This window comes from Poecile atricapillus, chromosome 3 (assembly GCF_030490865.1).
Source record: "Poecile atricapillus isolate bPoeAtr1 chromosome 3, bPoeAtr1.hap1, whole genome shotgun sequence".
Taxonomy (NCBI): domain Eukaryota; kingdom Metazoa; phylum Chordata; class Aves; order Passeriformes; family Paridae; genus Poecile; species Poecile atricapillus.
Window position 1 is genome coordinate 9,724,861 of NC_081251.1, and position 13,936 is coordinate 9,738,796.

Sequence of the window (13,936 nt, forward strand, 5' to 3'; positions counted from 1 at the left end):
TCCAAAAACTTCCTTGGTCAAAAGTCAGTGAGAGCCTCCAGCAACCACTGCTTCTACCATTACAGCAGAGTGAACCAGTGGTTTATTTCTCAGGAAGTTTCACTTTCTGGTATTTTCTTCAGTGGAACAGAGTCTTTATGTTTTATGTCTCTGATAGAAATATCTGAGCATACCTGTGATCTGTCATGGGCAGGGGTGGTCTGTTTATTGAGAGCCAAGGGACTGGACAGAGAAAGCCTGGCTGTATTCACCTACTTGGAGTCTCCTCTGAAAAATACCTTTGAAATGGCTCCTACTCCTTTCTGTTGGTCAGTGTCTGCCTTTTCCTGACTGCATTTCTTTCCCATTTTATTTTTCTTAGCAAAATGTCTCTCTGGCTTAAGAGCAGGTGTCAGCGTGACCACCCTCTCCAGGCCCTGGGCTATGTGAGCTCAGAGGGCACACACCTGGGGACCTGAGTCTGTAACCAGCATTTCTTGTGCAATCAAAACTGGCTGATTTCAAAAACATTGACCTTCTGTTGGCATTGAAGGACTTAACTGCTCTGAAAATAGAGTCACTTCTTTGAGTACTGGCTGTAAGTAGCATCCAGGTTTTAAGCATGATTTTGCATTCTCAGCACTGTTGTTTACCAGTTGCTTAAACAAGTAGTATTACCCACTCAAACTTCAAATTGTAGCTGAAAAATATTTCAACTCATTCAGTAGAAGGCACTAGTGGAAAATATTACTGTTGGGGGTGTTTTTAACTTTATCCAATTTGCATACTTGTAGTGTTTTTATAAGGAAACCATTTAAAGATTTAACAAAAATCCTTTGCTGGTGTGGTTAAGACTATTAAATTGTGCAGTTTTAAACAGCAAGTTACTGTAAATTTAATGGTTTAGCTTTTTGTACTTGGTTCTCATTTTAATCAAAACAAAACAACTTCCAGCTTTTACTTCAAATCCAAACCCAAGCGGACATAACCATTATGCATTGAAGCTGTGAAGGTACTCAGCTGTCATTTTGTCATCTTGCTTTGAACAGATATAGATAAATGCTCAATCGAAAGCCTGGATGTACAGGATGTGTTCTCTATGTAGGTAGCTTGCTGGAAGCCTTTGCTTTATTCTTTAATATTTATATGCATCAGTCATCATAGGAGATCATAGTGATTGGGGTTCTATCCTAAACAAAGCAGCTTGGTCAATACCATGCTTTTACAGAATGGGTGTTTAATATTCTTTGCTTTGAGAGCTCATTTTTCCTGTAAAATAAGTCATTTCTCTTCCCTCTGTGTTCTAAAATTTACTGTGCAGGTCATACATTCCTGAAGTTAATGGACTGATTGCTCTAGATACCGAAATATATAAACAGTGTCAAAAGGGAAACTCCCGAAGTCCCCACGCCTTCCTCCTGTGGTGTGTGTTGAAACTATCAAAGGGAGAACATTCTGGGCTGGTTTGTTCTCTGAGCACACGCTCAGGCCATGCACCATTTCATTTTCTCTCTAATACATATACACTGCTGGACGAGGGAGTAGGAGCTGCCTTGGCACCTATGAGTTATGTGAAGAGTTTGCAGGTAATGTTAGCTTTTGGTTCTTAACAAAATGTGGAACTTCTGAGACTCTGCATCAGATTGTAGGCCCTTGAACCATTCAGGGCTTGAGCCCTGTGGAATGTGGAGTTTAAAATTAATGATGGAATAGAAGCAGCTGCCTTGGTGACTAACTGAATGAGCACCTATGCCTTGAATAGTGAACTTTAGTGTATGTGTCATCCTGATTGTTGAGATCTTGCATTTGAGTAGCATGATAAGTGAATAACTGGTAAATAAATTGAACTACAGTTGTACACTGTTAAAATCGTCAATAGTGACAATTCCACTATAATTTAAGAGTACTTGTACTGTTTTAAGTGGGTTGGCCAAAGGAGAGTCAAGGATAGGTGGTACAGCTCTCAGCAATTCCTGGACATGAGGTGTGTTTGCCTTCAGTGCAGTCACTGGCCAACTTTCTGAAGTCTGGATCCACTCGAGTCACTGTTTCCAGTGTCTCTGCTTGCTCAGCTCTCTACCTTTCCATGTGCTTAACAGATAAATATTACTGGACTTTGCATTGAAAGTAGTTTAAACTAGGTGAATCTGAATTTTACTCTCTAATATTTTTAATATTTGTGCATTATATCTAAACTTACATATGTGTATGGATATATTATTTTTTATTATAGAAATAAATATTTGTAATACTTTTTGTATTTTGACTGATGGTTATCTCAAGAAACTTCATGAATTATGAGAATGGTTTTCATAAGTAAGAGTATCATTAACTTTTTCCACATTATTTAGTTGTATTTATGTGTCATTCATAGTTGTGACAATACCTGGTGCTTATGACAGGCAGTGTCCTCCATTTTCAGAATAATGGGCCATATTATAATGCTGAAAATTTTAACTTGAATATAATTCTGTGCCATCTGCCTGATTTCAACTAGTGTAAACTGTGTATAGATAAGATCCAGGCATTTGAAAAGTAAAAAAAAAAAGTAAATTATTAACTGATGTTGAGCATTTGAATCTTCTTAATTTCCTTAATTTTACCTGAATATTTCTACTTCACTTATTTCAAGACACAAATATGATGTACTTTTTTATCATTGTATTTGTCAGTATAACAAAATGGATTAAATCTGTATATCTACACTTCTGTTGCAAAGAAACTGAACTAAATCTTTTAAACAATTCTGCCACCAAATGCACATTTCAAGATCCTGGCTTGGGAATCCAGCACTAAATTAAGAAATACTGGATAAATGTCTGAAAAATACAAATTTTACACTTCTCTGTTATTGTCTAAAAAATATTTGAGAAATAAATTAAATAAAATTATCCTCCATCTTCTAAATTTGTGAGCCATTACAAAATGCAGGAATGTACAGGATGGGATAACAGCTTTTTTGGTTTGTCCTTTTTCTGCCAAAGTTTTGCAGCTTTCCCCGTGGTTAGTACAGCCATCCAAGCAACTAATCCTATATCTATAAACTGCAATGTCAAAGGATTAAAGTGTGCCTGGGAACGCAGGTCAAATCTGCTTTAGATCACAACAGTTTGGGTTCAGCTCCTAGCTGAAATATCACGAAACTACCATGTAATTTAGTAAAAGTTTTGCATTCCTGTGCTTCAGCTGCTGGTTGCCTTTAATAAAAAGAGGCCCAGGATTGATTTCCCTGAGAAAGTATTTTTCTTTGTCTCAGACCAAAGTAGTATCAGCTGGAAAGTAGAAAGATTTCTTAAAATAGTTCTGTATTTTATATAAATAACTCTTCCAAAGTCTGCTTTTAAAATTCTGTAAGAATTACAGTTTCTGATGATGGATGCATGACACAGAGGTTGCCATGCCCTCTCTGTCTGGCTGAACACAGTGACTTAAAAGAGAGGGGGCGATGGTGACAAGTCCCTGCCTGGCACAGCCAGTATGTCTCCTCTGGGACTTCTCCACCTCTCCAGGTGCCCTGGAATGACAGGTGTGAGGCTGTGCAAGAACTGTAACCAGAACAATGATTCACCTGGCTTGGAAGTGTTGCTGAGGTTGTCAGTCTACAATCTGCTTTCATAAAAACTGCTTCCACGAAAAAAAGATGACTCATTTTTTTTCTGAACGAAACAGAAGGACTCACTTCTTACAGAAGCCTGCTGCCTCCCTGAGCCAGGTTAAAGATGTGAAGAGAAAGCTTCCCATCTTCCCACCCTGGTACAGCTCTTGGATTATTATCTGTTATTGATTCTTCAGGTAGGCAGCAATGAAATTGCGATAAGCAGCCCAAGGACAATCAAGAGAGACTTTAGGGCCTTGGGACAACTGGTTAAGGAATCAAAAGCACAGATAATATTCTCTGTCCTTCCAGCTTCAGAGAATGGTGAGGGAAGAAACAGGAAGAGCCAACAGATCAATACCTGACTGACCAGTTATCTGAGTATCCAGACATGAACAGTGAGCAGAATGAAGCCCCCATAATCTGAGAGGAAATGGTTGGTGACCTGCTAGACAGTGTAGACACACAGTTGTCAGTGGCCAGCAGGACAAGGGCAGTGATTGTCACTCCATACTGGGGAGTGTTGAGGCCATGCCTTGAGTGCTGTTTGGGCCCCTCATGACAAGAAAGACATTGAGATGCTGGAGTGTGTCCAGAGAAGGACAAGAGAGCTGGGAAGGGCTCTGGAGCACAAGTCTGATGGACTGAGCGAGTTGAATGGAGAAAAGGAGTTTAAGAGGGACCATATTGCTGTACAACTACCTGAAAGAAGGTTGTAGCCAGGTGGGGATCAGTCTCTTCTTCCAAGGAATAAGCGATAAGATGAAACAGCTTGAAGTTGTGCCAAGGGAGGTTTAGATTGGATATTAGGAAAAAATCCTTCACAGAAAGGGTTGCCAAGCACTGAATAGGCTGCCCAAGGGAAGTGGTTGATTCACCATCCCTGGAGGTATTTAAATGACACATAAATGTGGCACTTGGTAACATGGTTTATTTGTGAATGTGGCAGTTCTAGGTTAACACTTGGCCTCAGTGGTCTTAAAGACCTTCTCCAACCTAAAGGATCCTGTGATTTTATTATATTTCCTGAATGCTTGCTGTTTGTTCTGTTACAATGCCCAGATTTTGTAAGCATCTCTTGGTGGCATTCCCTGTCTTCCATTGGAGAGCTTCTGGGACCAGGAGTGCTGCACACAGGTGTAGTGGCATACATTAGCTGGTCTCATCTAGGAGTAAAGAAAGTTATCATAAAATATATTTTACAAAAATAATAAACTAATTTTCACAACATGTAGGATGATGTGCACTAAGCAGATGTGTAACTACATTTATTGATATTGAGTCACCATAAAAGCCCAGCTGTTTATACCTTATTACCTGACAATGCAATATCCAGGTTGTATCTTACTTTTTTTAATTGATACTTCTGTTAGGTAGGGCTGTTAAGGATTAATCCTTCATGAGTTATTGCAATATATTTTTATTTCCATAAAAATGTCTCAGTTATTCTTTTAGAATATTTGCTTGATGCTAGCATTGAAATATAACTAAGATTAGGTGTATTAACTCACTTTTGATTAGTATGGATTGGTGTGATTTTATTTAGTTTCTTTGTATTTTAAGGCTATAGTATATTATTATAACAGAAACTAATTACCACCTTCAGAATGTCTATTTCATCATAAGATATAAAAAGCAGTGTTTTATGCCAGTGTACACACTGTAGTAAAGAGGCTGTGTGCTTCTTGTCCTTAAACCAACTTTACTTGTATTGAACTGCAAATTGAAAAACTCGTATGTTGTCAGTTTTTGGAGTTACCATCACAGCAGATGACATTTTTTAATTTGGTTGGTTGGTTTACTTAGAAAAAATAGTTTACCAGGTGAAATGAAAAGCAGTGTACTTTTCCTGACATAAAAAGCCCGCCGGGACTGAGCGGAGGGCTCCTGCCTGCTGCCCTCTGCTGGGGTTACTCCTGCTGGTGCTCCCCGCTTCGTCGTGATCTCCAAAAGCCACTCGCCTCTTGAGTTCTTCCCTGTCTTACACTAAAACATTATTCCATAATCATGTGCTTGTTTACTTCATGTTTTAAAAAATGTAATCTGGGCACACCACACCCAGCCTGAGGGGCAACGTGCCTAGAAACTCAATTTCATTGCAATGGAGTGTCATTTAAAGACTCCAGTGTGTGCCAGGCTGGGCTGTGGTGCTGAGGCCTTGCTGACAGTGGTTTCTCGTGCTCCGACAGGTTCTGCGCTCCGTGCTGCTGTTCCCGACCATCGAGCGCATGGCTCAGTCCCCCCAGGGGAAGCTCATGACGCCCCTGCTGTGCAAGCTCCGCTACGCTCTCTACATGCCCGTGTACCTGCTGTCCTTCCTCCCCGAGGGACTCAAGGCCTCCCTGGTGAGGTTTGCACTGCGGGGGATGAAGACCTGTGATGAGTCTTCAATAACAACCTCCATAAATCTCTTCAGTGTCGACTGTATTGGTGAGCACCTGTGTTAAACCATCTTTTGTATTTTTCCCGTTTAGGAAATGTTGATTTAGTTCTTCGTATTAAAGCATGAGTTTTGAAAAATAACAGGTCTTTCCTTTAATTTTCTAAAATTAAGACCATGGGTACAGGAAAGTCTCATATGAGTAAATTAAAAAAGTCTTACAGGCAAAATAACAAAATATTTTCCCAAAGAATGTATATTCCTTAAACAAACTGACCTACACTACTGACATGATTTCTCATGTGATTAAAACACTCTTTTTACAATCTACTTTATGTGACTTACATCTGCTTACTTTTTGCATTTCATTCATGCTGGATGGTGAATGTAAATCAGTAATCAGTTTCACAAAGAGTTCTTTGCATCTATTTTTTTAAAGCTGTTTTAGCAAGCTGTAAAGATTCTGTCATGTGAATTGGAATATTGGTAAATTCAGAAAAGGACCTTCAGCCTACAAAGGCACATAGAAGTTTCTTATGCACTGTATTTCAGCACTTTCTTGGGCATAAAGAGAAAGATTAATGTTCCTCCCGTGTATATTGAACACATACTTTGCACATTCTAGCAAGAGAAACAACTTCAAGAGTCAGAATAATTTCAGATAAATTATGTTAAGTTTAGGATGAAAACCAGAATGTGAATTGTGCTATACTCCAGGTATTTTGGTAAGTTAACAGTTTAAAATAATTTGGAATGGAATTGACGTGCTAACACAGTAATAGTAGCAAGAAGGAAGTTTTGATTGCATTAATAGTAGTAAAAACACATTCCTACATTTCCAGTTGGGCTCTGTCTTCTATCAGTTAAATTTTACTTACTAATCATCTAGACAGATGTGCCAGAGTAACTGGGATTGCAGTGAGGGGCTGTACCTTTCATGGATTTGTGGGTGTGTTGCTCTGTGTGAGAGGCTCACTGTAGGACTGTACACAGACTGACAGCAGGATGGGCAGTGGGGGTTTGTGCTGTCAGCCTGAACAGCCCCACTTTTGTTGTACAAACTGGACATGATGACAGTCACTCCCTTGCAGTACCCTGTGCCTGACAAAATCAGGCTCCTAGTTGATAATACCTACAGGAGGTGTTCAAATGTCTTCCTTTGATAGTTTTGTCTCAGAAAAGGGTATGTGGTCTGTGAGGTCACATCTTCACAAGCCAGGAATCCTTCCTTCTCTGGTCCCCACAGATAAACTTCTACCTCTAAAAAACAGGTTATACACAGCCGGGGTTGTATTGGAAATGGTCCTTGGCCTGTGTTAACCTCCAAAAAAGCATGGCCAGCCATTGTTTGTATGTGTTGTTTGGCCCAGGCCACAGCAGCGGCAGGAATAATTTAACAGAACGGATTTTGTGTTCTGCTGTTGGAGGCTGACCCTCTGAGCTCTTTAGTCCCCAGGAGAATGAGCCTGGTTGATGTGTGCCTGTCAGCCTGTTGTAATTTCCTGTGTGTACCAGTGTCAGACCTGTGTCCTAGCTGTAAGGTAAATTGAGGCAAGAAACCATGCTGAAGGCTCTTCACTCATAGGATGTGTTCTCTGCCTATGTTCAGTTTATTGCCTGAATTAATTCTACCAGAATGAAAACCCCTGGGAGCCAGGGTCTTGTAAAACTTGCATAAATAGGCCTTACTGATGCAACTAGTTCCTTTGGGCTTGTGATAGCATCTCTCAACCAGAATTCCCCTTTGGTTTGCATCTTTGGAAACTGATGATGTTTTACAGCCCACTGACTAAGGACCACCTGCGTGGATTAATAATCTTTGAGTGTCCGGATATTGCCTGTTAACCTTCTCCTTTATTGTTTGAGGACAATAGAAAATGTTACCATTCAGCAAAAATTTGCTAAATCTAGCACAACAACCGAGTCTTTCTTATGAGACTGCTCATCTGTCAGTGGCTGAAACCTCTGAATTTTTTGTTAGATGCTTTTCTGAACATTTCCCTTAATAAATTGCTAGATGTTGTTCAGAAACGTTCAGCAAATGAAGTTGTTTCTTCTCTCCAGGAAGGTTGCATGTCAACTCATTAAAAATATACATATTGCCTTTGGCATGTGCCTCTGTTGCATTACTGTAATTGTAATAAAAGCTGTGATTAAGGGCAAAAAAGATGGTAAAAGTTTCCTTAAATCTAATACGTCCGTTAAAACAAACCAACCTGCCAGGGATTTGTTACCACATCCAAAGCTTAGTCACAACAATGTTTTCTCTCCTCTGAAAGGAAATGAGATTTGAAAACTTAATTAGAGCAGAACTCTAAGACCAAGTGCTTCTCCCATTGACACTGGGTGAAAAGCTCCATTCACTTGCTGAGGATCAGGCTCTTGGCTGAAAGAATCAGCAAAGGAAGAATTACATTACCTATGTGTTCCACTATTTCAAATTATGGTAGTTCCTGTTTCTTATCCAAACACATCTTTCTGTTGTCCTAACTTCATAGCTGATGAGAGATAGAAGCCCCAGTTACACAGCAAGAGGACTTGTGATGACACTGTCCAGAAAGGGAACATAATAGAATGTCTTGTCCCAAAGAGGAAACAGTGCAGAAGGAGAAGAGACAGCAGGGACTGAAAAGAAGATGGATTGTAAGGAAGGATAGGAACATACGGTGTATAAATAATAAAGGATCTATAAGAAATAAGCAAAAGGGGCTGAAGGGACTTTACTTACTTGAGTTAACTTCTAGCAAAGGTATCTCAGTGCAGAAAAAGCATTACAATAAACAAACAAGCATTTGGGTACTTGTATTTATGAAGTTAGGAGATTAATAGACAGAAATATTGAACATTAGTGACCCTGACTTATCTGAAACATTGTCACTCTGTTTATTCAGGCTAGCAAAACAAGGCTACCCCTATCTAGCACAGTGGTAGTGGTTCTACAAATCATGTACAATCCTGCAGCACTGGAATACTTTGGCACTCCAGTGCCCTGAAATTTGTAAACATTTCTTTGGTGACAGATGCCAGTAGCAGACTTACAGTGACAGTAAACCGTTCTATCTACATGGGACAGGATTTATTGTCCAGCCGTTTGACTGGCAAACTTCCTCCATTTGTTTCTGTAAAATTTCCACAAAAGCACAGACATTACATAATGGGTAAACACTGCACAGCTTTTTTGAGAGGCAGGCTCACAGGTCAGAGGTTAATGTCTGGATGACAGGGAAGATACAGATAAGCACAATAGCAAGAAAAACCTCCAGCTGGCCCAAATGAGGTGGGTCCTTTGTGGTCTTGAACCTGTGACTTCCCTGGAGGAATCTCCCTGTTTGTTTAACCTGGTTGGGGAACAGGGGAGCACTGGGGCAGGGGGAGGTCTGCTTTGTATTGTTGGGGCAGGTTGGGAAGGAGGAGATTCAGAAGCCTGAAACAAGGCTTTCACATTCATTTAGGCTGTCACGAGTGAAAGCTGGAAACAAGAGATGCCTGGTTAATTTAAGCATCCAACAGACGCTGTAAAACAAAGAATTAAGGTAAAACTTCAGAGTTGTGATTCAAATTTTATCTTGTTACTAGTGTGGAGACATTCAGATTTCATGTGGAGTGTTTACATTTCCCTTGTTTGGCGGAGGAAAAAGGGGCTACAGCAGTTTCAGGCACTCAACAGGACTGTAAGGAAGTGAGTCCCAGCTGAGGTATTGAGGCTTGTCTCCCATTAATAGCTGCTTCTCCCTGTCAGATGTACAGGATGACAAAATTAAATCCCTGAGGTGCCAGAGGAAAAATTTTTACAGTGGGATAAATTTTGCACAACCATCAAATAGCATCTAGGAGATAAATTTATATCAAAAGCCAGTGAAATGTAAGCTTCCAGTTGCTATGAAAATTGAACAGAAGCTTTTACATTAGCTCAAGTTATTTTAAAAGTTGATCTCCAGGAAGCCAACTGGGAGGCTGTATTCTGGGTTTGAATTATCCCAGCCTCAGGAGTTGTCATGGCCTAAGATCTGTTTCTATTCCAATTCTTTTTATTTATCAAAGAGATTTTAAATGCAACATTATGGGTGGTCTTCATCTGATCACTATGGACATCATGCTGTCTGGACAGTTGGCTTTAAAGCAGGAAAGGTGAATCACACCTTGCAATGACTGATGCATTTTGCTGATCACAGAGGTACTCTGTCTACTAGAAACCAAAAGCAGAGGAGATAAATGCCACTCAGAATCTACTGACTGTACTTTTTGCTTCAGATACCAGAAAACAATGTGTTCCAAATTTTCTCTGCAGCTAGGACAGTCAGATATCTCATACTTTGGCTGCGTTAGAATTTACAGCTATGTTGGGGGTTAGGTTTCTAGTGAGTCCTGTTGTTTGTTTCCTGCTTTCTTTGAAAACTCATTTTACATTTTCCCCTCAATTTCCTGACAAGTAAGGTGGTAAATTTTTTTGGAGTTCTTTTTCTGGGGCTGAGGTACTGTTGAAATACCCATCTAACCAAAATACTTGGGTAAGGACAGTGCATTGTATTGTGTTTGTGGAACTTAGTAGCACCTCCGCCTATTTTGCTTGTATTTTTCAGAGATAAAAACTAGTGCTTAAGGCATTAGGTAAGCACTTTATAAAAATCTTTGCATAAAATGGTGAAATAAGAGGTTTTTCCCCTGAAAAGTACTTTTAAAAGCTATATAATTGCACAGCTAAAATTGAGTTTACTTTTCTGTCTTGCGTTGCTTTTTAAATTAAAATGCAACAGAAGTTATGATAAGCAGATGTAAATTCAGCACAGAAGGCAGAGTTCTTTTGATTTTTATTTTGTTTTATGGTACAAAATCAAAAGAGCTCTGCCTTCTATGCTGAATGGAACAAAACCCATCCATTGAGGCAGGCACAGCCAAGGGGGATATGCGCATTATATACTCATCCAGGTTTTATTATTTCAAATGCTATACCAGCATGTTTAAAAAAGAACCCAGTGTTCAAGACAAGGGATGAGCTATTGGCCAGCATCACGTAGCTGGTCAGCAGCAAACTGTACATAGACCTGAATGCCAGGGCAGCAGATGATCTACTGAACCTTCCTAGCCACTAGTTTAACCTAAAAATATATATATGTATGTTAGCCATGAGCAGCTTCCCCAAACCACACTGGCCAGACAGGCTGGTGCATACAGTGAATTTTAAAACAGAGAAACTGATACTACAAAGGATTTCAGGTAGCACCTATGCAATCTCACACCTACGTCTTTCGTAGTGGGCAGGAGAACAAAAGCTTTCCCTACACGCTGGGCACTGGGTAACTGTGCAGGTCTTCGAACCCAGACCAGGACATTTTCAAGTTGGTTTTCCAGGCTGATGGAAATCCAAGCCCGGGTAGTAGAAAGTGATTGCTTTGTTTCTTCTAATGTATATATGTTTTAGATAACTTCTGGCTACAATGCAGAAAACATTTCAAGGATGTTATATATTTAAATATGTATAGAATTTCAGACATGATGGATTGCCAGACGAAATTTCATGGTGGACAGAAATTACTGACATGGTACATAAATTCCATCTACATAAACTAAAGCATGTTAACATCTGTGCAGCATAGTACAGTATATCACAGGTGGGCAAAAACAATGGAGCTCAGCAGGTCTCCTCTCTTCCTATGTGCATTGTTTGGTGTGCAGTGGGACAGAAAGAGGTCAGAAATGATACAGCAGATATTCTCTCCCTCTCACTAACATCTGATTAATTAAGCTTCAAGAGAAGTCTGTTCTGAAATCAGGTCTACAGCTGTCTCCTGCAAGATGTTTTTTGCCTCTCTGACTTTGCTCTGACAGAAGGCTGTTTAAGGTAGCCCAATAGCCTGGCCTAGTGTGTGAAATCCTCTGGTCCTGCAGCATTTCTCATCAGCGTCCCATGTGCTGTCACAGTTGAGTCCTGTCCACTTCTGACATTTTAAGTGATGATCGTAATATGTATTTCTGCAAAGTGTTTAAGAGCGTGTTTCCTTACCTGTGGAAACACAGTAATATTTTATCACCTGCTTTGCAGGAAAAGGGGCCAAAGAAAAACAGTCTTTAATATTTTCATGTTTCCTTTGCTACTGTTTATTTTCCTGTGTGATGCCTGACTAAAATGTTTGTTTAATGTAGTCGGACAACTCACCTTACCAAAGCAGCACTTAAGCTGATGGAAAAACCTCACATCTGCTCTATTCTTTCTGTGAATGAATAAACTTTTCCTTATTTCAAAGTAGGATGCTCATATTAAATTACTGAAGGAAGGCAATGACTTTTATGTATTTATAGTCCTATTTATTTATTAAAGCCAATCTGCTTCATAATTTATCCCATTTCCAAAAGAAAGAAATATGTTTAATGAGGACTTTTATTACTTGCAAAAGCTTTTACTTTCCTGTGAAAGCCTTATGAAAATAATGGTAATAATGTGGAAATTTCTCATTTGGTCTATTTCTGTTAATTATTCCTCTTTTTCTTCTAGGGGAGAAAACCCAACATAAAAAACTCCCACCATAAATATTACTCATAAGGCGTGAATGTTTTGATAGTGGAATTGCTGATCATTTCCATAAAATGTGAGGCACAGTTGGGATTTGGTTGGGGAAGGGGAGATTGTTTATTCACCCCTGGTGAGGTTTCATCCCCAGGGACACGATTTACGCCCACAAATTTGCAGTAAGTCTAATGATGTGTTGCAAATGTCATGAAGAAGGAAGAGGTAACATCAACAAAGCAGAAAGGATGTTGAAAATAAGTATATGCTAGTTAAGTGCTACCAGCTATAGTTGCTTTGTGTTAAACTATGCCAGACAATCATCTGCAATTGGCACTTTATTTTTCCTGGGCCAATACAAACCCCCCTGAATTCAGGGGAAGGACTCCCTTCTGCAGTAGGCTCATGCCTTTTGAATCAGAGGTGTCTGCCAAAACTGCCCCAAGGAATATCTGAAGTAGAACTCCTGGCTCTGTTATAACTTGTGTTTACTGGTTAGAAATTTAGCTTGATTCATGAAACTCCTTCATTACACAGTACCAGCAAAGCACTTAAACACATGATAAATCCATACCCATGGGTAAACTCTAGACATTTGTGTCTTGGAATAAGTTGGTTTTTTTTAAATGACAATTACAAAGCTGGTAATTAATGCAGTGCCTGTTATTCTATGTGACTGAAGGGGACACTGTTTTGGATGTAATTCCTGTGAGCAATATGGTGCCATATTGCTAAAACAATATGGCAATCCACTTTGCTGCTGCTTCTTATCATGAAGATGTCCACCAGTGCTCAGTAATTCTTTAATGTGACAATATTGTCAAGGAGAAAATTCCTACATAATCTTCATAGATCTGGGAAGGAAATGCTGGCTTTTCTTAAGCAAACCCAGTGGCACAAGAGATTGCTTGCTGCTTAGTGCAAAGGTCAGGTCTATTTAAAATGAGATTTAAAAGTAATGGATTATGTTTATGAAGTATAAAGTGGTATAAAGTCCACCTTTCTTATGAATCAAAGCCACTCCACTTGAAAGAAGGTTCACCTTTTTCAAAGGATGGATAGTCCAGCTGTTGAATTTCATGAGGGTTCGTCCAGAAGGTCGCTTAAACTGACCTCCATGTAGCTATGCATGGGCTAGAGCCCTGTCTAGCAAAGCAATGTAATCCCACAGAGCTCAGGCAGGAACCACAGGGTGGAGATGCTGAATTGCTGCAGACAGTGTCCATCCTGGCCATTCCCTATGGACTGAGCACCACCTACAGCAGACCCTTCTGTGCCCCTCTTGCAGGGTAAGAGCAGATTCCATGACCAGAGTCTGGACACTGGCAGGAATCCCAGCATCACAGCCATCTGCCACAGTATGTGAGAGCTTAAGCTGGAGATGAATTTTTCTACCTAAGGGACAGTTCTGTCATTTGAAGATGGTGGGAGTTGTTCCAAAGTAACTTCGGGCAGGATTAAGCCCGTGGACATTTCAATT

General features: G+C 39.8%; 1 protein-coding gene across 2 annotated transcripts in view; it reads left to right on the forward strand.

Moving 5' to 3' along the window:
- Positions 1 to 13,936, forward strand: part of LDAH (lipid droplet associated hydrolase) — a 107,084-nt gene that overhangs the window by 62,775 nt on the left and 30,373 nt on the right. For both annotated transcript variants that reach the window (XM_058836254.1, XM_058836256.1), the window contains one exon: positions 5,764 to 6,004. In XM_058836254.1, the coding sequence (XP_058692237.1) occupies positions 5,764 to 6,004 (241 nt within the window). The remainder of the gene's footprint in view (positions 1 to 5,763; positions 6,005 to 13,936) is intronic.